This window comes from Cherax quadricarinatus, chromosome 33 (assembly GCF_038502225.1).
Source record: "Cherax quadricarinatus isolate ZL_2023a chromosome 33, ASM3850222v1, whole genome shotgun sequence".
In the NCBI taxonomy this organism is placed as follows: domain Eukaryota; kingdom Metazoa; phylum Arthropoda; class Malacostraca; order Decapoda; family Parastacidae; genus Cherax; species Cherax quadricarinatus.
The window spans coordinates 20642019-20668636 of record NC_091324.1 but is presented as its reverse complement, the minus strand read 5'-3'; the positions used below and the strand labels follow the sequence as shown (position 1 = coordinate 20668636).

The window sequence follows — 26618 nt, the reverse complement described above, 5'->3', positions numbered from 1 at the left end:
AGACTGATAGAGTGAATAAGGTTTGGGAATAGTTATGTGGTTGAGGGAGGGGGGGGGGGGAAGTTGAAAGCGATTTGGACCAATGTACCTAGAGGTCAGTGCCGGATCAGCCGGGCTGTGGCTCGTACGTTGGACTGCGTGCGGCCAGCAGTAACAGCCTAGTTGATCAGGCCCTGATCCATCGGGAGGCCTGGTCATGGACCGGGCCGCGGGGGCGTTGATCCCCGGAATAACCTCCAGGTAACCTGGGAGAAGGGACATGTTGCGTCGATTTAGATTGCAGGGGGTGCACAGACATTGAAAAATAAGATTGGGAAGGTGAAGTAGGGGCAAAAAGAGATTATAATCAAGGGGAAGCGCTAAACCGGTAGGATTATACAGCGTCTGTAGGGGGGGGATGTGGAAGGTAGTCAGGGAACTTGAGCATAGATCCAGTTCCCTAGATCAAGAGCCCCTCACCAGTGTCAAGGAACCGCCCTTGAAGGGAAGAGATGATGGAACCTCAGAGCCCAGGACCGTATTTTGGGGTTGGACAATTCGCTGCAGAAGAGGGCACAGAGGCAGTTGTGAAAGCAGGTACCATCGAGGTCTGGGGCCGTCTAGCAACCCTAGAATAAAAGCCATGGTAGTTACCGTGGAGGCAGAGATGAGAAACTGCCATGGCGTCAGAGAAGCCCTCTGAAAAAAGATTTCCCTTTCTGAAGATAAGAGCAATGGTGAGAATAGGTCGGGCACACCTCTTTGCAGTTTAGGCAAGAGGGATGGGTGGCTGCAGAATGGACTGCTATGGTCAGCAGCACCAGACAGCATTCAACCTCTTGATATGCAATATTTTGCTGGGTGGCTGAAGTGTCAGCATTTTCTAAATTGTTGCGGGGGTAGGGATCACCTGCACTTTTAGGCGTTGTCCCACTATGTAAACAGATGGTGGCAGTTCACAGCTGCCAAAACTTAGCCTCGTCATATTGCAAGGATAGCGCTCCCTTCCTGTGGGCAGGAAGTATACGAGTGTCAACTTTAGTGATCGGGAGATTCTGGAGCTCTAGTTGCCCCAGAATGTCTTCATTATATGCGAGAAAAGTCTCACTATGATAATATGTGGAAAGACAAGATCCACAGCAAGAATTAAGGAAGATGTGCTTGTGAATGTTAACTGGTGTGTCGTCAACAACGTCAAGTGAAAGATGGTGCCTGCTGTGCATTTTGTACAGTGACAACACGTGTGCCACTTACTAGCGTGGAAGGAAATGTTATGTCCAACATGGCAAAGGAGTACCTTACTGATGCTGTGATCGGTAAGAGAAGTTGGATGGAGTGTTGAGAATTTTGGCCAATGACTTTTGAAACAGCAGAAGGGGAGAAATTGCTTAGTTGGAAGTTTCTTAGAAGCACAAGAGGAAACGAGGCAAGGTCTTCAGTGACAGGTGGAAGTAGTTTGGACGGAAGGTTAGAGGTGGGCAGTCCTGAGTAAAAAAAAACCTCTACGCGCTGTATGTGGAGAAGCCAGGATCACATGCAAAGCCATGCAGAGGTCAGAAGTGTCCAAAGGCTTGGTCGGAACCGTGGTACTAGAGGGTAAAGAAAAGTTAGCCGGAGAAAGTACCGAACTAGAAGAGGTCCGAAGGAGTGAGTCTGTAGGGGGAAGTGCTGCTGCAGGAAAGTTAGTTTTTTTTTATTTAACAAAAAAAAAAAATGGAGGGGAAAAAAAAATGTTTATAAGTTTCCAGGAAGAATGAAAGGGATTGTACATCCCCCCCCCTCCCTTCACTACGTCTAAGAGGGCCCTCACTTCAAGTGCGTCGAACTCGTGCTATCAGGCCCTGATCCACCACGAGGCCCGGTCTATGACCTGGCCTCTGCTTTGACCCCCGGAACTCTCTCCAGGTATACCCTACCCTTCATGCCGGTAAACCAGCATTACCTCACAGCCACCAAGCCACATTCGCGGACAAAGAGGGCGGCCGGAAACCCGCCACACCACCTGGAACCGACAGGCAGTCTCCAGAGATGCACCTGTCATCTGAAGGACACCCCAAGCTATCCCCTGGAACTTCAGAAAAGGGATTGGGATATTCGTAGAAGGTCCAGATTCCACGGTAAGCACCATCAAGGTCCTCTACAGACTGGGACTGATAATGACACTTCTCCCAACTTAGGAGCTAGAATTTCCAAGGGAAGGACCCCCGAAAGGCTAGAAAGTAGGAAAGGATGGAAGGGTAATTAGGGTCTGACTGAGGAAGAAGACCGAAATGTCTAATTTCTCAGACTAAAAGTCTCTGCCTTGACAAGGAGCTCACTTAATGCAGGAAAAATGATCTAAACCTCTAAGTAAAATGCATCTAACCTGCTTCAAAACAAGCGCTGGTACATTTTATTTCGTTTTATTACTATAATCAAAAAGAATAAAAAAGTTTAATTATAAATGCTAGTTTGATGAACATATTGCAGAGAACTTAGAAACTTTCTACATACTGTCGAGTATTACACGACTGGTAATAAGATAAATGAAACTAATTGGTATCTGCAGCCATATTAGATTTTTCAAGATGCTCCGTATCCTGTGATTCATCTACGTAGAGTGACACTATAATTTCTGGTAATGGGGCAACGATAGTCTCGTTTCCGAACGTCTCAGTTTCATTAGCACTGTTTTCTGGCTCAAAATCTTCGTTTGTAAGATCACCACTACCTTCATCTGTAGAGTGGTAGGTCTCCGACGAACTAGTGTTTGATGGCTAGAACAAAAATTTCTAGAATTTAGCGACTTTCAAAACTTTTATTCAGCCAAAAACCATAGCTATGGGGTTTAGTTTTACCTACCATCCTCAAACTTCCATTTTCAAGTTAACCAAAAGTACGTATATATACATAGTCACCTCGTAGTCAGGATCCTCTTCCGAGACGTAGTCGTCTAAGTCGTTTAACAGTGCTTGGAGACTCATTTCAGTGGACTCTGAGCCATCTGGTTGCCTTTGCTCCTAGAAAAGCGAATTTTAAAAGGTCAATCTCATTAGAATATGGTACCTTGAGAAATTGAAGAATTAAGATACTTGTGCAACATATGGGAATCTTCATTGAAGAAAATTTCGCTCCAGTGGCTTCATCAGTCCAATACAAAGAAATGAGTAAAGAGAAGAGTTTGAGGTAATCAGTCCCTCAGCCGTTCTTTAGTAAAGATTCCCATATGTTGGATTAAGTGTCTCAATTCTTCAACTTGTCTGTTTTCAAAACCGTTCATCACACCTTGAGAAATACTGTTAATGCCCAAACCAGGTTTCCTACCTTCGAGGTAACAGCCTTGTTTGTCGAGTCTTTCAGAGCCTGGGCGCACATCCACAGTTTGGTACAGGATACGTAGCAAAACTCGACGAGCCACGACAACAGCTTTGCTGGAGCACAAATCATTGTGAAGACGCCCAACTCAATTTGTGCCTTTGTTTGGGATTTAACCCATGGAGTAAATGGGATTTTTATTTACTGGAACTGTATAATTATAAATGCTAGGTTAATATAGCTGTAATGAAGGCCGTAAAATATCTAAAGTAATGTTTACAAAGTATTTTAGGGTGGTAAAAAAAAAACAGAGCAATTTTAAAGACAGAGTTTAACTTCCTGATCAACTTTAGATAAGTGAGGGTTCTTTTTCCAAGCTTTCATGAAACTACAGTTTACATATGTAACTGAATCCAGAAGGGGAAAAAATATTTAAGAGAAAACTGCAGATTACTTAAAGCTTTTAGAAGAGTCAAATTACTCACCGTACGACTAAAGCAGTGACCGGCATCATTATGAACGTCTAACCGTCGCCAAGATCTCACCGATTGTCTCCAGAGCTTAAAGCAGTGTTCCTGCAGGTAGGAGAAACCGTATTAAGGAAAGTCTAGTTTAGGAAGTAAAAAAAATAGTTAAGGCAAGCAAGATTAAGTTTACTCACAATGTCTTTAATGGAAACTGCAGAGAACTTCAGTTTGACATAATCAGGGACTAGCTTCCATACTCCGGAATCTAGGAAAAAAAAAAAAAGTATTAGACTTAATAAAAATTTATTCTTTAGTAGTTAATTAAAAAAGACTTACCATTTACAGTAGCGGCAGCCTTTTCTGCTTTGCCAAAGATACACTCTGTCATTTTGCACGTAGCTCGAGATATCTCGTAAGTGGAGATGTGGGTGGCACCGGAATGTGCACGCTTCTTTAAACCAGTGCACACAGTCTCAATTACCTGTAAAAAAAGTTACCTAAGTTAACCTTATACTGATTTTTTTTTCGAATTAGTGTGGGTCAGGGAAAGTCTTTAAATTTACGTAAAACTTACTTCGTCAGTAGGCTTCTCGAGGATGGGGCAAGAAGTCTTCAGCGTCGTTACTGCTTCCAGGCAGAGTTCTTCCATTTTATTTACTGGGCAAAAAAAAAAAAAATTGAGAATTTTTTTTTTTTTAACTACATGAAAAGATTAAAAAATCTGCATTCACTTTAATATTTAGAAAAGATTTGAAGAGCTACGAAAGTAGATTATAATTACCAGGCCTTTTGACGATCTGGCACCGACTCATTTTCTTTGATAGGGTTAAAGTTGTTGCTTGGGTAGCATCTGTGATGCTTCCATATAAAGGCACATATGTGCACAAGGTTTTGTGAGTGTTCGTCACCTGGGTAAGAGAGGGGTTTCTTTTTTTTTACCTTAACAGGGGCAAGAGAGGGGGGGGGGCAGGGTGAATTATTCTGAAGATTTCTATATTGTATAGTCATGGGGGAGCGCTAACCCCCAATAGGAATTGTACAGCACTTGTAGGGGGGGGGGGTGATTGAAGGTATCGAGAATTCAGGGAATTTGAGCGCAGATCCAGTTCCCTAGATCAAGAGCCTCTCACCAGCGTCAAGGAACCTTCCCTGAGGGGTACCATGTTTTAGGTATAAGATATGGTGAACTTACAAGTACCAGACGTAACTGCATTACATGATCCATAAAATTAAAACTAAATCTAGGGAAAGTTTAGACTGCGCATTTTAATTATGAAAGGGACAGACTATATTAAATCTGTGAAAGTTTTTGGAAAAAAAAAAAAAAAAAACACTTATAGTTTTGGGGAATACTAAAACTAAGAGTACTAAGTGCCTGGGAGACTATGGGAAGTAAGGGTCAGTTTAGAGTAATTCCTAAGCGGGAAGGGATTAGTGTTACAAAACCTGCCTGGGGAAATATTAAATTTAATGCTTAATCTGGGAGTAATTTTTAATAAGAGAAAAGAAGTAAAGAAAAATAAATGGCTAAACATTAAACATTTTTTTTATGGAGTTATTAAACAGCTCGGGAATAGAGGCAACCAAGTCTGATCTAAGGAAGGGTAGGTTCAAGTACCAAGCGTCAACATAAAGGAACATCAAGAGTTACAGAGTCAATAGCAATGCGTTCTTACACAAGCTTTGCAAAGTAAAAAATAACGTCGTACAATTTACCTAAGTAATACTTAGGGGAGAGACTGGGGAGGGGCAATTACCTTGTCTGTAACCGACCTGACGATCGGAACACTGTAAACCTCCTGTAGGAAGGAAGTCTCTAAGGGCATCACCTCAGCCACTTCTGTAACTGCTGTCATTGTTCCTCTCACTGGCTGTTACACACACACTCACCTACAACGTTGACTGTGCTACTCAAATCCACCAATGACAACGCTGCACCAAGATCGATACTTACTTGACCAATCAGTTTTACTCTGGTTCTCCTGTGAAAGGAAAATTGTCGACGTTCTGTGTTCATTTGTAATTTGAAATACTCAAGTTTGATTCTTTAAATCACACCATACAAATACAATTATATATTTATTCGTAAAATATACATCGTGAAATTAGTCATCATGACTACTAACAGTCCAATTGTCCGCACACTGATTTTGTGTTAATGTGTGTGTGTGTGTGTGTGTGTGTGTGTGTGTGTGTGTGTGTGTGTGTGTGTGTGTGTGTGTGTGTGTGTGTGTGTGTGTGTGTGTGTGTGTGTGTATATATATATATATATATATATATATATATATATATATATATATATATATATATATATATATATATATATATATATATATATATATAAAATTTCCACTCAACATACATATAGATGTCCCCTTTTAACAAACGGATAATCTTGCACTGTCAGTACTCCTATAAACCCCCTGTGAAAACATTTAAAAACTCCCACTGTCATCACAGAATAAACAAAATAAAGAAGTTCAATTATTAAACGAAATTAACCTCACGTGAAACGCTAAATTCCTATTGGACACATTCGTCTCTCGACCTGCGGGGAGAGAGGATGCTTCTACAGTTTCTCTTGCACGCCACCTGGTGAGGGAAACATAGCATTAGCACCAAGATGGCGGACCGAATGAACCGGCGCATAAATACTGTCTGTATTGAGCTGGTTAGAGGATCTTTAAGCAGCGCCACGATGAACGTTCTCCTGCCAAGCATTATCAGGGACTGTTATGGCATCCTCAATGAAGAGCTGTATGGTGTGGCACTGAGTGGTATGTCAAGGGTCTTCGTGAAGTTCATGAGGGCTGACTTCTACTCTACCATCGTCGACGAATTTCAAGAAAGGAGGATGAATATCAATTCGGCAGTGGAAGTATGCTTGCATGATGAGTCTAAGTATTTTACTTGGGTGAAGGTACGGAATGTACCTTTTGAGGCAACAGCATACAGCCTACAAGATGTGTTCAGTGGTTATGGGACTGTACACTCGGCGAGCATGGGAATGTGGAGGGACGGCTCATACGAGGGGATGCCGGAAGGATCCTTCACATTGAAAATGACCCTGAGGAGGCCGATACCATCATATGTCACATTGCATAGCCATAGAACACAGGCTTTTGTACACTATGCAGGGCAGAGGAAGATGTGCCGTTTGTGACTCTTATGAGCACATGGCGGCACAATGCCCCAGGAGACAGGGCCCTAGGCGTCAAGAGACAGCTTCTGAGGACACGCAATTAGAAGCCGTGGACGTTATGACGGGTGAAGTGGAAAGCCGGGGTAAGGGCCTATGGAGTGAGGAGGTCGACAGAGCAGAGGTGGTTTTGGAGACGTGTGTTACACTACCAGTGGAAACGGGGGGGGAAGGGGAATATCGCTGTCAGACAGACCGTCAGGTACTACAGATTCAGCTCAGGAAGGGATTTTGGAGGCTGTGCTGAAGGATTTTTTGGAAGAGTCGGAGCATGGTGTGGAAGGTGATGGGAGGTCAGGTGATGTCAAGGTGATGGACGAACAGAAACGGGGTAAGGATGACTTGAGTGAGGTTAGAAAGGAGGGCAATGTGGTGGTGGAGGTCCATCAAGAGGATGTGGTTGAAGAAGATATGTGTAGAGGGTAGCTCCTACAAGAGATCAGCGGGGGCATCAGACATGGACGAAGTCCTCACACCAGCGCAGAGGCCTGGGAAGAAGATTTGGGCAGCAGGTGTAGAAACGGCAAGACCGGGAGGTGGGGGGGCAATGGGAAGATTGGGGGGAAGGGACAGGGAGGGGTTGGAGGGTAGGAACGAGGGATTGATAGAGATGGACCGAAACGTATGAAAGGAAGACCAAGTAAGCCTCAGTGGCATAGGGGTAAGCCGCCATTCTTGTAAAATTCAGGTGTGTAACTTTCAATGTAAACAGTCTTAAAACCGAGGTCAAGAGGGTATGGTTAGAGTGGGTTTTGAGGAGATTTAGTATTGATGTTTGTTTTTTGCAGGAACATAACCATAGGATGGGATGTGAGTTTCTGTTGAAAGGTTATAGGTTGTTTACCAGTGATGCTTTGAGGTTGAAAGGAGGTGTAGCTGTGGCGGTAAAGGAGACCAGTCCTTTGCGTATCCTGGGTTGGGAGGAGGGGGGGTGGGAGGGTGGTCAGGGTGGATGGGTTTTGGGGGGCCAGGAGGGCTAGTTTTGTAGGTGTGTACATGCCAGCAACTAGTAACGCTAGAGTGAAGGTGGATTTTGTACGCGATGTTCTGGTATATCACTTGAGAGGTTTACCTGCTATTACGGTGATTGGTGGGGATTGGAATTGTGTCATTAGGAATGGTGATGTGGTTCTGAGGGGGGCGGGTTGTGTTTTGGGGGTTCTGCGAGATGTTTTGCGAGATGTTGGAGTGGTAGATGTGGTGGGGAATAGGGGATATAGAGTGGAGCATACTTTTATACGTAGGGGATATGAGGCATGGTTAGATAGGATTTATGTTAGGCAGGGAATAGGTGTGTAGAGGGTGAGGACTATCGATGTGGGTTTTTCTGATCATCGTGCTGTTATAGCAGATTTGAGGGTAGATGGCATAGTGAGAGTTTATGCGGGATACTGGAGATTAAATGTGAGGCTACTTAGGGACGAGGGTGGCGCTACAGGTTTTGAAGATTGGTGGAAATCCTTTTGGGAGACTAGCAATATAGAGATGGATTTGCTGGATAGGTGGGAGATGAGGGCTAAAGTTGGAATCGCGGATTTTTTTAAAATACAGGGTAAGGAGATGGCGAGGTGGAGCTATGGTCTACAAAATTATCTTGAAGGTCAGTTAAATGACTGTTATGCAGAGGAACGGGTGGGGCGGAGTGAGGACATGGAACGTTTGCAAAATAGGTTGACGGAAATTCACAATGAAAAATTTGAGGCAATAAGAGTTAGGGCGGGGTTGGAGGATGTTTTAAGGGGGAATAGGCCATCGGGTTTTGTACTAAGGAGGTTTAAGGAACGGCAGGCGAAAACCACCTTGGCGTATATTGAGGCAGGTACAGGGGGGAGGGTGGCGGCTTTGAGGAGGGTCAAGGCCTACATTCGTCTCTCGACCTCCAGGGAGAGAGGACGCACGCCTAGTAGCTACACCTGCCCTCTGGTGGTGACCTTTAGCAACTGGAAGGCAGAATGGCGTATCGAGTGGGTCAGCGGATCAACACTGTTTGTATACAGCTGGTACGTGGCACGCTCACTGGAGAAACGATGAATATTTTGCTACCCGCCATCATCAGAGACGTCTATGGTGTCCCCAACGATGAAGTATATGGTGTAGCCTTAAATGGGATGACCAGAGTATTCCTGAAACTGAATCGTACCGGCGTCTATGACAGACTTGTTGACGAGTACCAGGAGAGGAAGGTGACTGTGAACTCGGCAGTGGACGTCGTCTTGCATGACGTATCTAGATACTATACGTGGGTGAAGGTGAGAAACGTCCCTTTCGAGGCGACTGTGTATAGTATACAGGAGGTCTTCAACAGTTATGGTCAAGTTCATTCAGCTACGATGGGAGTATGGAAAGATGGGCCATACGAGGGACGACCTGAGGGTTCTTATACCCTCAAAATGACGTTGGCTAGGCCTATATCGTCCTACGTCATGCTAGTGGGTTACAGGACGCAGGTCTTTGTGCACTATGCCGGCCAGAGAAGGACCTGTTGATTATGTAGCTCCTTCAATCATATGGCAGCACAGTGTCCTAGAAGGTAGCCTATCAGGGCTCCTGGTACGTTGGCAGTGGAGCAGCAGCCTTGTGAGTTGATGCCGGAGTTGGGTGAGGAGGAAGCAGGGACGAATGGTCGTTGGAGTGAAGAGGTTGATCGGGAAGTACCGACGGTTGGTACCTGTGTTACACTCCCGGTAGGCTCCGGGGAGCAGACAGGACCGTCAGGGGCTCCATCAGGAAGGAACGATGTTCCTCAGGAAGATTTACTGGAAGTCGTGTTGAGAGGTTTTTTGGACGGGTCGGGGACCTCCGCCTTAAGTGCTGTGGAGGCTGATGTGAGGGAGGAACAGCAGTCTGTTGTGCAAACATTGTGTGAAACTCGCTTAGAGCAAGTGGTGGAGGTGGAGGTCCATCAGGAGCATTTGTCGGATGAAGACATGTGTGTGGGTAGTGGTTCTAGGAAAAGGCCGGCTGGCATGGTTGAGGCCGAGCAAAAAAGCTTGGGCAAAGGATGAGGAGTTGCTGGACCAAAAGAATCTAGTGGATCCTGGTTTATGTAGTGAAAAGGTAAAAGGTGGGGAGGGAGCCAGGGAAAAGTCTGGTGAGGCGTCGGGTCGATGCACAGGAAAAGGTATGGTAGGCAAGCCACAGAGGCATAGAGGGAAGCCGCCGTTCCTATAAATTTCAGGTGTGTCACTCTAAATGTGAATGGTCTCAAGGCTGAGATCAAAACTGTGTGGTTAGTATGGTTGTTACGTAGGTTCCAGATGGATGTGTGTTTCTTGCAGGAATCAATCATAAGATTGGTAGTGAGTTGTTGTTCCATGGGTATAAGTTGTACGTTAGTTGTGCTTGGCAGTTGAAAGGGGGGGTGGCGATAGCGATAAAGGAGACCAGCCCCTTGCGTGTCATGGGTTGGGAGGAGGCAGGGGGGAGGGTTGTGCGGGTAGATGGTGTATGGGGTGATAGAAGGGCATGTTTCATAGGAGTGTATGTGCCGGCATCGAGCAATACACGGGTAAAAGCAGATTTTGTGAGGGAAGACTTATTGTACCATCTGCAGGGATTGCCTGCCATCACGATTATTGGTGGGGATTGGAATAGTGTAATTCGGGGCCAGGATGTTGAACTGAGGGGGGCGGGTTGTGCATTAAGTGTTCTGAGGGATGTGTTGAGGGACGTGGGTGTCGTAGATGTTGCAGGGGGAGGAGGTTATATGGTGGAGCACACGTTCATTCGCAGGGGGTATGCTGCAAGACTAGACAGGATTTATGTCATGCAGGGATTGGAGGTCGGGAGGGTGCAGACTTTTGATGTGGGTTTCTCGGACCATAGGGCAGTGATAGTGGATCTGTCGTGGGAAGGTGCCATGCATATTTACCCCGGCTATTGGAAGTTGAATGTGCGGCTGCTCAGGAGGAAGGGGAGGGAACGGGTTTTGAGGAGTGGTGGAATGGGTTTTGGGGAGCTAGGGATCGGGCTATGGAGCTTGTAGAATGGTGGGAGTTGCGAGCGAAACCTGGAATCGCGAATTTTTATAGGGTCAAGGGCCGTGAGGAAGCGAGATGGAGATATGGTTTGCAGAATTATTTGGAGGGACAGTTGCAGGCATGTTACAGGAGGGGGGGGAGGGGGAAGATATAGCACTGCTTCGAGGTAGGATTGAGAAGATTCATAATGAATGTTTTGACGCGATACCTTTTTGTTCAGGGTTGGACGATGTGTTGTGGGGGGATAAACCGACTGGGTATGTGTTGCATAAGTTTAGGGAGCATAGGAGAGTGACCACGTTATTGCAGTTAGAGACTAGTGCGGGGGTGGGGGATTACCCGGAAGGTGCAGTCCTCATCTCCACTGAGAGTATGAGCATTTATGCAGGTGAATGGTTCAGGAGAAAATGGAGAGAGTGTGGGAGGCGGGGCACCTGGCAGGCGTCTTTCGGTAGGGGGGTTCATAATGCTATAGGAGAAAAGGATAGGGTGGGGTTGGAGGCTGATATTAGTGAGGCTGAGGTGGCGGACGCGGTCTTCAGCATGCACACGGGTAAGGCGCCAGGCATTGACGGTTTGCCAATTGATTTTTATAGGGCTCATTGGGGGTGCATGAGGCATTGTTTAGTTGGGGTTTTGAAAAATATGCTAGATGGACAAAGAATGGGTGAGTCACAACATACAGGCATAGTAGTATTAGTACCAAAGAAGGAAGGGGCGCAGGCGCTGAGTGCTTTCTGGGCAATTTCCTTAATGTGCGCAGACTATAAGGTGTTTGCAAAGATTCTAGGGAATAGAATGAAGGCGGTTCTCGGATCGCTTTTACACTGAGGTCAGTTTGGGATTCCAGGGAGGAGTATGCGGGATGGACACGGGCACATAAGGGATTTCTTAGAGGACTGTGGAGGGGGGGAGGTTCTAGGGGTAGATTGGGAGAATGCGTATGATTGTGTGGACAGGGTGTTTTTGCGTGAGAGTTTGTGTGATCTGGGTTTTAGTGCCAAGGTGGTAGGGTGGGTGGATGCATTGTATGCGGGGGCAATCATGCACGTGCAGGTGAATGGTAGGTTGGGTTCTGAGATTCGTATGGAGAGGGGTTTGTGGCAGGGTTGCCCGCTTTCACAGCTATTATTTGCTTGTATTCAGAACCCATTTTATGAGCTTGTAGACCGAGAGTTGTGTGGGGAGGGGGTTGAGGGGAATGACAGGGGGGTTGTGGGTTATGTTGATGATACGACGATCTTACTTAGTGGAAGGGAGGATTTTTCAAGGGTGGGTAGAGTCATCGAGAAGTTTGGGGCCATAACAGGAATGAGGGTAAACAAAAGCAAGTCGATGTTGTTAGAGGTGGGCACCTGGGTAGGCAGAAGATTGGGTCAGGGGTTTGGATGGAATGTCGTGGAATGCATTAAGATTTGTGGGATTTGGTACACAGCAGACAGGCAGGACAGTAGAAAGATAAATTCAGAGGCAGTTAGGGACAGGGCAGTGGGTAGGCTACGTGGCCTTCGGGCCAGAGATGTTATGTTGCACCAAAGGGCTGTGATTATGAATTTGTTGGTATACAGTAAGGTTTGGGGAACGGCGGCAGTATATCCCTTGAGAAATTGTGATGTAACAGACATCTAGAGGAGGGCATTAAGGTATATATGGGGTTATGGGAGGGCGTGGTTGGGACATGACGTAGTAATGACTGGGGTGCGTCAGGGGGATTGGGTTTGTTGGCATTGGGGCCCAGGGTGAGGGCAATATATGTCAAGGTGAGATACCTCAGTGAGGGGGGTCTGGGGGCGGCGTGTGGGGGAGGTGATGAGGGACTTACGTTGTTGGTGGAGTGGGAGGGACCTGGAGGTGTGTGAGGATATGTTGAGGTATATGTTAAGAGTGCGAGATGTGCGTTATTTGCGAATAGTGAGGCTGGTGGGAGTTGAGTATCGTCGGGAGACGCTGCAAGGGGTGGCTGTCTTCCCCACATATGATTGGAGGGTAATATGGGAGGAATTTCGAAAGCTAAGAATGCCTGCAAGGGTGAGAGAAGTGGTCTACAGATTCCTCATGGGGACATTGGCATCAAAAGAGGTGTTGAGGCAGATGGGATATGTGAGTGATGCTTCATGTGCGCATTGTGGTGACGTGGAAAATGCTTTCCATGTGGTGTACTTTTGTCCTTTTTTGGAAAATGTAAGGGTGTGGTTGAGGGGTGTTTTTGGATTATTGGGGGGGAAGGGTGGGGTTCCTTAGGGCTTTACTTTTAGACGTGGGAGGAGTGTCTAATGAGGTAGCGAGGGCATTAAGGTATATAATGGTTGATTTTTTGTATGTTTCTTGGGGAATGAGGGAGGTGGGGGGTAATGTCAGGATCAAGGCCTTAGCGGCGAGTTTTTATAGGTCGGTGGGTAGGAATAGGAGCTTATATGGGGGTCAGTGGGTTGCTCTTTTTCCGGAGAGTTATCGGGGACTTACTGTGGCACGACTGCTATAGTTGGTGCCGGGGAAAGGCAGCAAGGGGTTGGTTTCCGGAGGCGAGTGATGAGTACTTGGAGATGATTGCAGTAAGGAAGAGAGGTGATGGTGGCTGCTCCAGTGGTGTGAGATAACATGATGTAAGGTCTGTCTGTGTGAGGGCCTTTGTGTGTGTGTGTGTGTGTGTGTGTGTATTCACCTATTTGTACTCACCTATTTGTGGTTGCAGGGGTCAAGTCATAGCTCCTGGCCCTGCCTCTTCACTGATTGCTACTAGGTCCTCTCTCTCCCTGCTCCATGAGCTTTATCATACCTCGCCTTAAAACTATGTATGGTTCCCGCCTCCACTACTTCACTTTCTAGGCTATTCCATGGCTTGACTACTCTATGACTAAAGAAATACTTCCTAACATCCCTTTGATTCATCTGAGTCTTCAACTTCCAATTGTGACCTCTTGTGTCTGTGTCCCATCTCTGGAACATCCCGTCTTTGTCCACCTCGTCTATTCTGCGCAGTATTTTATATGTCGTTATCATGTCTCCCCTGACCCTCCTGGCCTCCAGTGTCGTCAGGCCGATTTCCCTCAACCTTTCTTCGTAGGACAATCCCCGTAGCTCTGGGACTAGTCTTGTTGCAAACCTTTGCACTTTCTCTAATTTCTTGACGTGCTTGACTAGGTGTGGATTCCAAACTGGTGCTGCATACTCCAGTTTACCTGGAGAGAGTTCCGGGGGTCAACGCCCCCGCGGCCCGGTCTGAGACCAGGCCTCCTGGTGGATCAGAGCCTGATCAACCAGGCTGTTGCTGCTGGCTGCACGCAAACCAACATACGAGCCACAGCCCGGCTGATCCGGAACTGACTTTAGGTGCTTGTCCAGTGCCAGCTTGAAGACTGCCAGGGGTCTGTTGGTAATCCCCCTTATGTGTGCTGGGAGGCAGTTGAACAGTCTCGGGCCCCTGACACTTATTGTATGGTCTCTTAACGTGCTAGTGACACCCCTGCTTTTCATTGGGGGGATGGTGCATCGTCTGCCAAGTCTTTTGCTTTCGTAGTGGGTGATTTTCGTGTGCAAGTTCGGTACTAGTCCCTCTAGGATTTTCCAGGTGTATATAATCATGTATCTCTCCCTCCTGCGTTCCAGGGAATACAGGTTTAGGAACCTCAAGCGCTCCCAATAATTGAGGTGTTTTATCTCCGTTATGCGCGCCAGTATGGGCCTGACGTAAATGGTATACAGAGTCTTGAACGAATCCTTACTGAGGTATCGGAACGCTATCCGTAGGTTTGCCAGGCGCCCGTATGCTGCAGCGCCCGTATGCTGCAGCAGTTATCTGATTGATGTGCGCCTCGGGAGATATGCTCGGTGTTATACTCACCCCCAGATCTTTTTCCTTGAGTGAGGTTTGCAGACTTTGGCCATCTAAACTATATTGTGTCTGCGGTCTTCTTTGCCCTTCCCCAGTCTTCATGACTTTGCATTTGGCAGGGTTAAACTCAAGGAGCCAGTTGCTGGGCCAGGCTTGTAGCCTGTCCAGGTCTCTTTGTAGTCCTGCCTGATCCTCATCCGATTTGATTCTTCTCATTAACTTCACATCGTCCGCAAACAAGGACACTTCTGAGTCTATCCCTTCCGTTATGTCATTCACATATACCAAGAACAGCACAGGTCCTAGGACTGACCCCTGTGGAACCCCGCTTGTCACAGGCGCCCACTCTGACACCTCGTCACGTACCATGACTCGTTATTGCCTCCCTGTCAGGTATTCTCTGATCCATTGCAGTGCCTTTCCTGTTATGTGTGCCTGATCCTCTAGCTTTTGCATTAACCTCTTGTGAGGAACTGTGTCGAAGGCCTTCTTGCAGTCCAAAAAATGCAGTCGATCCACCCCTCTCTCTCTTGTCTTACTTCTGTCACCTTGTCATAAAACTCTAGTAGGTTTGTGACACAGGATTTTCCCTCCCTGAAACCATGCTGGTTGTCAATTATACACTTGTTTCTTTCCAGGTGCTCCACCACTCTCCTCCTGATGATCTTCTCCATATGTGTGTGTGTGTGTGTGTGTGTGTGTGTGTGTGTTTGTGTTGAGTGTGTGTGTTGTTGCGTGGTGTGTGTGTGTGTGTGTGTGTGTGTCTGTGTGCGTGTCTGTGTGTGAGTCTGTGTGTGTGGGTGGGGTGTTCTGTTATTGAAATGGGGCTTCTGTGAGAGAGGTGGAGGTTTTTTCGTAAGATTTTCTTGCTTCTGTGGGTTCACCAAGGCATCCTTTCGATACTTTTCAAAGAAGGACCAAACTGAAAATATTTAGGAAATAATGAGCTAAGAATTATTTGTGTTGTAAAAGATGCGGGGTTTGTTTTTGTTGCCCGAGAGACTAATGTTATGATTCCTATCCTGTTTAACAACTGTAGTACGGGCGAGGTGCCTGCGTGCACCAGGCTCATGTATTTCCTGTATATTTAACTTTGTCAATGTTAGATGTTCTGTGTACGTGAGTGGGCATTGTACATTGCCCTATTCAGTATTCCTTCCTGTTTGGAAGTTAATGAGGTAGGAACGTATATACACATGGATTAAGAGTATATTTCACCTGTTCATACTGTGTACCTTGTGGGTGATGGGAGGAGGCACACATCTTAAACAATTTTTTCTTATAATTTATCATTTATTCTAGAGTATGCAAAGTTCCATATGATGTGTATTTGGGTTATGTGGGGTGTGGGGAGTACGATTTAGTCTCCTCGAAAACATTGTCAGGGGGTTTTAGTTTTTGAGAATCTATGTACGTAACATGTTACTATACAAAACAATTGTATGAGAAATGATTTGGTGTATACTTAATGTTTTGTATATAAAGTTTTCATACAAAATATGCATAAGTGTAACAGGTTTTGTTTTGTAGCTTTTTTTGTTAAGGAATGCTCATATGTAGGTTCTTCTGTTTCATTCCTAGTTAAGCTTCTTTTTTCTGTGTTGAGCCTTTTTTTGTTAAGTTTTATGTATAACAACATGTAGACTGTATACTGTCCTTAAATAAAAATATGAAAAAAAAAAAATAAGAGTTAGGGAGGGGTTGGAGGATGTTTTAAGGGGGAATAGGCCATCGGGTTTTGTACTAAGGAGGTTTAAGAAACGGCAGGCGAAAACCACCTTGGCGTATATTGAGGCAGGTACGGGGGGGGGGAGGTGGCTTTGAGGAGGGTCAAGGCCTATCCACCACGGAAAATATTAGTTTGTATGCAGATTTTTGGTTTAGGGAGAAATGGAGGAGGGTTGGCGGGGGAGTGGGTGAGGGACGTTTTGGGGATGAAGGGTTTAATAGGGTATTAAGTGAGCAGGACAGTGACAGACTCGAGAGTAGTATTAGTGTAGAGGAGGTGGAGGAGGCAGTTTTTGGGCTGTGCCAGGGTAAAACCCCAGGGATAGACGGCATACCAAACGATTTTTATAGGTGTCATTGGGGGAGTGTACGGCATTGTCTGGTGGGGGTTTTGAATCGTATGTTAAGTAGTGGGAGGATGGGGAAATCGCAAAGAACGGGTGTCACGGTTTTAGTGCCCAAAAAGAAGGAATGCCGAGTTTTGAATGATTACCGTGCGATCATGTTAATGTGCTCGGATTTCAAGATTTTTGCTAAGGTTTTGGGCAACAGAATGAGGAAAGTGTTGGGTTTAGTGTTACATAGGGGGCAGTTGGGAATTCCGGGGAGAAGGATGAGGGATGGACATGGTTTTATTAGGGATTTTCTAGAGAGTTGTACGGGAGGGGGAATACTAGGTTTAGATTGGGTGAATGCACATGATTGCGTGGACTGAGATTTCTTAGGGGTTTGCTTAGAGAGGTTGGGGTTTCGGGAGGGGGTAATGAGGTGGGTGAACACCCTGTATGCTGAGGCGGAGGTGAGGGTACAGGTTAATGGGAGGTTGGGTGAAAGTGTACCGATGGAGAGAGGTTTGAGGCAGGGCTGTCCGATGTCGCAGGTGCTCTTTGCGTGTGTGCAGAATCCTTTTTATGAATCTGTTGAGCGGGTGATGGACAAACAGGAGATGGAGGTGGGGTGCAAAGGGGGCATCGTTGGGTATGTGGATGATACTACTGTTTTGCTACGGGGTAAGGAGGAGTTAAGGAGGGTGGGTAGAGTGATTCAGATGTTTGGTATGAATATGGGGACGTGAGTTAATATGGTGAAATCAAGGTTACTAGAGGTCGGTAATTGGATAGGGGGGGGGACTTGGGGATGGGGTTAGGATGGACAGTGGTTGACAGAATCAGGGTATGTGGGATATGGTATATGGCGGAGGTGCAGGCATGCAGAAGGGTAAATTGAGAGTCTGTCACGGGTAAGGTTTTAAGTAGACTAGGAGGTTTAAGTGCGAGGGACTTAGCTTTACATCAGAGGGTAGTGGTGGTAAATTCACTTGTCTATAGCAAGGTATGGGGGATGGCAGAGGTTTTTCCCTTAGAGGTACAAGACATTGTAGAAATGCAGAGGAGGGTGCTGAAGTTTGTGTGTGGATTCGGGAGGGCATGGTTAAGTAAGGAGGTAGTTATGACGGATGTTCGAAGAGGGGGTTTAGGTTTGTTGCCTTTAGGACTGAGAGTAATGGCTGTATATATCAAGCGGAGATATATAAGGGAAGGGGGTGTGAGGGGAGCTAAAGTAGGAAGAGTTATGGAGGAGGCACATAAATGGTGGAGTGGGAAGGAATTGAGGTTTTGTGAAGATATGTCGAGATTTTTATTGACAGTGCAACAGGTGGGTAACATCAAAGTGAAAAGGTTAGTGAGGGTAGTGAAAGGTCAGGGAATTTTGCAAGGGGTAGCCGTGTATCTAACGTATGGTTGGGGGGTTATTTGGAAAGATTTTAGTAAGCTTAGGATACCGGCTAGAGTAAGAATTAGTGTATCGTTTCATCATGGGGATTCTGGCTTCCAAGGAGGTGTTACGTTGTATGGGGTTTGTGGAAGAGGCTTTTTGTCAGTTTTGTGGTGATGTTGAAACGGCGTTTCATGTGGTCTTCTTTTGTACCTCCTTGGAGGGGGTGAGATCTTGGATGGGTGGGGTTATCAGACTGTTGGGGGGGGGGTGGTTTGCCGCTTTTAAGAGCTTTACTACTAGATTTAAGGGGAGTGCCTAGGGATGTTGGAAGGGCTATAATGTATATCATAGTAGATTATCTGGATATCTCATGGGGAATGAGGGGAGTAAGGGGTGATACGAGGATAAAAGCGTTGGCGGCTAGATTCTATAGGACGAAGTGTAGGAATTTGCTGGTTTATGGGGCGTCCTGTAAAAAAAGTTTCCCAGAAGGTTATAGGAACCTCACTGTTGGTTCCCTTTGTCGGGGTCCCTGAGGATGGACAAAGGGGTGGTCTCCTTATGGGGGGATGTAAAGGGGGGGTTGGTTTTTTTGTTTTCCTCTGGAGCGTATGTGGTGTGTAAGTGGAAGGTAGTGAGGGTTAGGTATGGATGGTACACTGTTTCACAGGAATGTTTGTCATAGTGAGATACAAGTGTAGCTTACAGGGTTAATTTTATAAGCCTGATGGTTATGTTCACTGTGTTAACAAATTCCTTGGTAGCCAGGATACCGAGCCCTTAGGATCTCGTTTTTAAGTAATCAGTTGGCAAGTTGGTTTCAACAAAAGATTGTCTAAGGTACATGTCAGTTCTTTTGGGACCAGCAAAATACAGCGGCCTTATCCTTATTACTTATCTTGTATTATGTTTAACTTTTATTGTCTGCTGGAGGTTCTATGTGAAATATTTTAAGTGTATGTATAGGTCTTGGGTCTATACCATGTTTATTACGGGGTTATACCAAAAAAGTCTTGTGGACAAGATTTTCGGTTTATATACATATGTGGGAGGTTCAAGTTATGTATAGGGTTTGGTTTTAAACCCTTTTGATGTGCCGAGGTTTGTTATAAAAAACTTGTTTTGGGTTATTTTATTATTGTATGTTACATGTATGTTGCTCTGTTTTCTGTATCAGAATTTTTTTTTATATTTTATTTAAAACTCAGGTACAAAAATATATGGGTACATAATCAATATGTAACAAGATACAGACAGTGAACAATAATCAACTGTGACTACACAGTACTGAAGAAGCACATATATAATGACAGAACTGGCTGCTGCACTCAAATCAAACACCGCTTGTACGTACTGTGCTTCACATGAAAAGGTGGTCATATAAAAACGATAGAACCTACCCAGTAATGCTTACACTCTCCCCCCCCCCCCGTGAAAACGTGCCACTTTCACCTTAGATACACAGTGACAAATCTCTTATACTTATACATATGTAAAAAGCATTAAAAACTTCAATGGCAAAATATATAAACACAATCCAGCCAGCTAAACGGCTGACACTATAATACAAGGAATGTCTGAACCTGATGGCTCACATCCGCCATAGAACACAATCCACCCTACCCTCATATACCCTATGGTAATAATTAATATCGTGCACGGTGGTGGGTTTAAGACACTACCGCTGACACTTCAACCCACCCTCCCACATGCCTATTAACTGTGTCTGCCGTCACCACTCATAACCACCAACAGTCATTGATGGTAATTAGCGTCTTATAATATATATCACCCTAAAAACACGCTATATACATAAACCTACCACAATAATAAATAAATTTACACTGTTCCCTCCTGCAGACAGATTATTTACACTGCCGGAGATAATCTATACATCACATCCTACAGAGAATGAACAACATTAGACATCTAAAATAATACGACATATGTTTCGCATGACATGCTATTGCAGAGAATGCTTACACTCCTACCCCCCCCAAGTGAAAACTGACCAGTTTCACCTGGCTATACACAAGATCAAAAACTCATTCACTTGAACATATATAATGAAAATGTGAAAAAACATCTGTAACAATATATAAGCAAAAACACCCCAGGCAAGATCTTACATTATATACAATACCAAAACGTTCCACTAGTTAAAAAACAGGTATGAATGCCTCATTATTATGACAAGTTACATTGCTCATATATAGGTAGACATGTATAATTACAGGTTAAAATATGCTTATATACTAACATGCTTATGTACATCCTTACAAAACATGAAGGAATCCTTAGATAAATTATAATCATCGGTGTTCACAATAACACCAAGACATTACATTGAATACCACATTGAATATCACCTCAACATCCTTTCCTCACACAATTCCACACACACGCACACAATCGACCTCTGCAACACACACAACCCCCCCCCCGCTTCCCTGGGAAGGCCAGCCCGTTCATGCCCCTGACCGCTTATAAAGACCATAAATCCCTCAAAAGAAAGTCCCTGTAGCCCTCCGAGAAATCCCTCTCCCACCTCCTACCATATATTTCCCTGTTGCGACACTTTGTTCTATAAAAGGATGCTGCTATGGCCATCCTACGTTCCTCCGCCCCTTTGTCTCTCATTGCCCATGATGTATACACAAAATCAACCACTAAGTAAGCCACTGCCCTTTGAACCTTTACCCCAACCCCACCTACTTCTAAACTGAGCGCTCTCAAAACCGACAACCCTTTCCCCCCACATACCGGATTACTTTCCCTAACCAGTCCCGCACAGCCCCTAGGCTTTCACAAAAATAAACTACATGAAAAGCTGATTCATCTACCCCACAAACCTGACACTCCCCACCCTCCCTTATTCGCCTATTTCGTAAAACAACCCCAGATGGCAACATTCCGTGAAGAAACCTATACATTACCTCCCTCACGTGTGGCCGGATGCGTAACCCTTTTAATCGACCCCAAATGTCTTCCCATGTGTACATCGGATACACTCCTTCCGTTGCCACTACCACCTTAGGCCATATCTTCCTCTCCATGGACCCTACCCGCATGTTTCTCGGATCTCTGACTATCATCAATAGACGCAACAACTCCTCACCATCTCTCAAATCTTGTCCCTTCCACCATCTCCGAAGATCTCCCTGCAGCATCCCCAACCCTCCACTCCCCTCCCCCCGAGCCCTTAGCAATCCATGTTTCACATATACACACTTCAACCTTCTTTCCAAATGAATTAACCCCAGTCCTCCCAAGGCCACCGGAAGCGTTACCACCTCCCTTTTCAACCAATCGCATCCCAAACCCCAGATAAAACGGAAAACTCTTCTCAACAATCTCCGGACATCCCCATACACCAAAGGGTACAAAGCTGCCACATGCCATATTTTGCTGTACAAAAGCATATTGACCACAATGACCCTCTGGTGTAGCGTGAGATGTGTCGGCCGCAATCCTGACAATCTTCCCAATACTCTATCTACCACACCTTTTGAATTAACCTCCCTCGCCATCTGAGCATTACCCATATACACAACTCCACAAATTTTCACCCGGTCCACGACACACCACCTCACCCCCCACCAATCCCACTCACCCAATCTCATGAGCTTTGATTTATGCACATTCACTGCCATACCTGTTGCCATCCCAAAAACATCTATAACTCTCTCCAGACCCTCCAATCCCTCCCTCCCACTCACTAGGACAGTCGTGTCATCAACAAAACCTATGATACCGGGACTCCCACCTCGTATGTCCTCCCTTACCCCCTCCTGTATGCACCTTTTCACTGCCCTATAAAACAGATTCTGTAAACATGCAAATAATATTTGTGACAACGGGCATCCCTGCCTCAATCCCCTGCCCATTTTCACATGCAACCCCACCCTCCCATTAATCTGTACACACATCCCAGCTCTCCGATATAAAGTACGTGCCCAATTCACAATGTCCTCCCCGAACCCATGCCGCTCCATGATTCTCCACAGAGCCTCCCTCTCGACACTGTCATATGCCGTTCTCCAAATCAATGCCAATACCCCTCGTTCCCCCTCTTGCAGACCCTCAATAAACCTTCTAATAACTCCATGCCCCTCATACATTGATCTCCCCAGAATCCCATATTGACCCCTCACTATTACCTTTCCAATGACCTTCTTTATACGATTTCCCAAAATTTTTACAAAAAGTTTGTAGTCTGCGCACATGAGTGATATCATCCGGTAATCTCTCACCGTGCACTGACTTTCACCCTTTGGCACCAAAACTACTAGCGCTGTCGCCTGCAAAGGTCCCAATGCACCCCTCTCTTTTATGATATTAAATAATTGCACCAAAAAATATTTTAATACTCCCCAATGCTGTATGTAAAACTCCGCAGGCAGCCCATCTATCCCCGGCACCTTACCCCTGCTCATACTCATTAAAGCCATCCACACCTCTTCCTCCACAATAGGCCCCTGTAACTGTTCCCTGTCATCCCTGTCCAGCACATGCCGCACCCATCCCCCTGTCTCTCTTAAAGCCCCCTCTCTCACACCCACACTCCTTATATATGCACTAAGCCAAGCATCAACATACCCTCCCATCCCCTCCGTCGTCACCAAATCTTGTCCCTCCCTATACCCCTCAATGTCCTCAAGAACTCTCAAACCCACCATTTCCATTGCAACATGCCGGCACCCCTGCCGATGGTCTATCACCCCACATGACCTCCTCCAACCCCCCTAAAACCCTTGCCGCATCAAACCTCTCATTTTGCACTTCCATTAGGCGTTCCTTCACTCCCTCTATGTCAGCCACTGGGGCCCCCATCCCCCCCTTCCTCTCTCATAATACTCCCTTAACTGCCCCTCAAGATACCTAATAAGCCCATAAGCCAACTGATTCTCGTGTCGTCCCTGTCGGACATAGAACTCTCGAATCCTCGTCTTCGCCGTCACATCCCACCATCTCAACACATCCCCATTGACTTCCATCCCCTCCCATAAGCCTTTCGACCATTGTGCAAATAGGACCCTCCCCTCAACATCTTGAAGCAACCGAACATTCAATTTCCAATAACTCTTATACCTGTTCGGCCGACCCTCCCATCCCAAATCCACCAAAACACCTCTATGATCAGAAAAAAAGACATCCAAAACCCTTACACTCTGCACCACTGCTTTCCTTGTCACGTATATCCTGTCCAGCCATGCAGCATACCCCTGCCTCACAAAGGTGTGCTGCACCTCCCACGCTGCCCCCCCTCCACATCCACCAACCCCACCCCGGTTAACAGGTCCCTCAGAACGCCAGAACAATATCCTGCTCCCCTAGGTTCCACATCCTTGCGGCGTATAACGCAATTCCAGTCCCCTCCCACCACAGCTAATGCTGGAAGCGACCTTAAGTGATACACCAACACTTCACGTACAAACTCATTCTTCACTCGACTGTCCCCCTCCGCCGAACCATAAACACACACAAAAGACATCTTATCTCTTCCCCATGTCCCATCCACTCTTATAATCCTCCCCTCCCCCCCTCCTCACAATGATGTACAGTAAACGGGCTAGCCTCCCTCACCAAAATAGCCACTCCTCCTTACAATCTCGTTGAGTGTGCCGCATATACAGTATACCCCTCAATCATCAACATACAACCCAGCTTGTGGTTGTGCTCTTGCACAAACACTACATCTACACCATACCTAATGAGCATCTCATGAAACCATACACACTTCCTAGAATTTCTCAGATCATTAACATTTATAGACTCTTGAATTTGTCAATGGAGGTTTTCCTTTATGTACTGCACCACCTTTATCCCCCTTCCCCTTTATATGCCCTTGATCTTCAATCACCATTCTGTGATATGCTTTCACATGCCCCTTGCCCCTGGACCCCCCAGGTCCATGCTCAACCACTTCAGCCCAAACCTTTTTGCCCGAACGCTGTGCCGGAGTGAGCACATCGTCCACGTCCGAGGGCACTGCCGCTCTCTTCCGTGACACTCGAGCCTTTCTCCCTGCCTCCACCCGGAAGCCATCCCCATGCACTTCCGCCACCACCATGCCAATTTGCAACCCAGCCTCAACCTGGGTTTCTGACATGCCTCCCCCCCCTCTCACCACCTGGAACCCCAGCAGTATCCAGGGCACCCACAAGCCCCTCAACTGTGACCTCTCCTGGGGTCCCTAACAGGTCGCGGAGGACTGAATCAATGGTAGCCTCCACGGCCCTGTCCTCACCAAGCGACACCACATCTCTGGTCTCCGGTGCCTGCCCGGCAACGCATGACTCTCTCGGAAGAGTTACACACTCTTCCTCCCTCAAGGCCTCCTCGACCTCCACACTCCAAGCCTTGTTCAAGGAAACCGACTCAGGTCGTGCCAAATTCAATGTCTCAAGGTCCTCTGATGCCTCCTTATGCTGCTCCTTCGCCTGTGTACCCAGTTGTTTAACACACTGCGCAGCAATGTGATCATAGGCACTGCATAATCGACAGGTACGTCGTTGCCCCACGTAAGTCACCATTACTTGGGTCCTGAAGTCTTCTAGGAAAATATAGGAAGGAATAGGATGCCTCAATGTCATTTTTAAGGAAAAACTTCCTTCAGGCATCCCAGCATACGAGCATTCCTTCCACTTCCCCAATGTCGCCATATGAACAGTCCCAAACTTCTCGAAGACGGCACGTAGGTCTGCCTCATCATCCTCAAAGGGTACATTTCTGATCTTCACCCACGTATAATGGCGGGACACATCATGTAGCCTTACCGTCACTGCAGGATTTACTGGTACACAAAGATCTTGGAACCTGGCGACTATGTCCTCGTATACACTTGCATTGTGAAATTTCTCAAAAATTCTATATGCCCCGTTCAAGGCTACACCATACAGCTCTTCGTTGGCAATGCCGTATGTGCCCCTGATGATGGCAGGTAATAAAATTTGAGCCGAGTGGGCATGCACAGCCCCACGCACCATTTCTGTGCCGACAGTGTTTACCCTTCTTCTTGCCTGCTGCGCCATTTTGAGAAAACCAAGTTGTCACTGGCTGACAGCAGTGGGCAGGGTCAGCTCACGTCCGCTCGTCCCAGAGGTTGAGCGACGAATGACTGTATCAGAATTATTGTACTTGAAGGTTTAACATATTAATAATATTAAAATACTGTATCTCTATGGTTATTGTGCATAAGGAATCATACGTTCCTTCCGCATTCCTAATGGTTAGGATATAATGTAACATAGCTTAACCAATACTCTGTACCCTGTCATAGCGGGTATGTTTGGGTTTTGTCTCGTTTTATAGTTATGGTAGCTTTGGTTAGGGTCTTTTTACTTTACTGACATGAATTGTGTAGTACATATATTGTGTGTGTTGAAGGTGGTTATGGTTTTAGCCATGTGTGACAATTTCAACTTTAGTAACCTTGTGATGTTGTACATTTGTATGTTGTTTTTGTTGTAATAGGTTATGACGCGTACTCTTTTTATATTGTTCAACCAAGTAAAGTTTCATTTTGGTGTGTTTTCTTTGGTTACAATGGTGTGGCGGCACCTATTAATGACTGTTATTCTTTAGTGAGGTTTGTCTTAGCGTGTATTGTTTGCTATAACAGGATGTTGTTATAATACTTGTTACCTCCAGGGATAACCTGGCACTAGTAATGCAAAAGACTGTTTTTGTATTCCTGTACTATTATTATGCATCCTTTGTACTTTTGTAAGGTTTTTAATAAAAAAAAAATTCCTGTTGGTTATACTTACACTAATCCAGGTGTTCTCATTTCAGTTTTTTGCCTTTGAAGCGGCTGGTAAATTTATTGACCACCCAATATCTTTCCTGAGACGGTACTTGTGCGGGAGGGAAATAGTTTGAGAGAGGTGGGAGAGGTCATTCGTACATTCGGGGAGGCTACGGGGATGAGGGTTAATGTGGAGAAATCATGCTTATTAAAGTTGGGAAATTGGAACTGGAAGGGGGATTGGGATGCTGGTGTGGAGTGGAGGGTGGTGGATAGCTTAAAGATATGTGGAATAGTGTTTATGGAGAATCAAGTGCGGTCTAGAGAGGTGAACTCAGAGTGTATTGTGGAACGGGTGCAGCATGGATTTGGGAGTTTGCGCCCATATCATTTGACATTGTTGCAGAGGGCCATCGTGGTAAACACGTTACTATACAGTAAGGTTTGGCATGTGGCGACAGTTTACCCCTTAACGGGACAAGGAATTACGAGAATCTTAAAGCAGGTGTTCAGGTTTATATGGGGTTCTGGGTGTGGTTTTTTTTTTATATTTTATTTAAAAGAACATTACACATACAATCCTCATATAATCATATACATCATGTATTACATCATGTCATATAAGGGGTAAAACTCAATCTCCCCATCCACTCTGAAAGTGTACTGGACT

The 26618-nt window shown here is 45.8% G+C and overlaps 1 protein-coding gene across 2 annotated transcripts; it reads right to left on the bottom strand.

The window, feature by feature from the left end:
* Positions 1-2365: 2365 nt before the first annotated feature.
* On the bottom strand, positions 2366-5655 carry LOC128693871 (uncharacterized). Of its 2 annotated transcripts, XM_053783736.2 has the most exons (9): positions 5498-5655; positions 4522-4648; positions 4315-4397; positions 4077-4221; positions 3935-4005; positions 3759-3848; positions 3283-3432; positions 2877-2978; positions 2366-2735 (listed from the first exon to the last, which is right to left on the bottom strand). In XM_053783736.2, the coding sequence occupies exons 1-9, from the start codon at positions 5594-5596 to the stop codon at positions 2511-2513; spliced, it is 1092 nt and encodes a 363-aa protein (XP_053639711.2). In that variant the 5' UTR covers positions 5597-5655; the 3' UTR covers positions 2366-2510. The 2 variants fall into 2 exon arrangements, with proteins under 2 accessions (XP_053639711.2, XP_069947156.1); XM_070091055.1 differs by lacking the exon at positions 4522-4648 and having other exon boundaries at positions 5498-5607.
* Between the last annotated feature and the right edge of the window lie 20963 nt (positions 5656-26618).

Excerpts from the sequence above, each read along its gene's own strand:
- LOC128693871 (XM_053783736.2), bottom strand. The coding sequence starts at position 5,596 with ATGACAGCAGTTACAGAAGTGGCTGAGGTGATGCCCTTAGAGACTTCC. Across the intron at positions 4,649-5,497 it reads TCAGGTCGGTTACAGACAAG|GTGACGAACACTCACAAAAC; the intron begins GTAATTGCCCCT and ends TCTCTTACCCAG. Across the intron at positions 4,006-4,076 it reads GGCTGCCGCTACTGTAAATG|ATTCCGGAGTATGGAAGCTA; the intron begins GTAAGTCTTTTT and ends TTTTTTTCCTAG.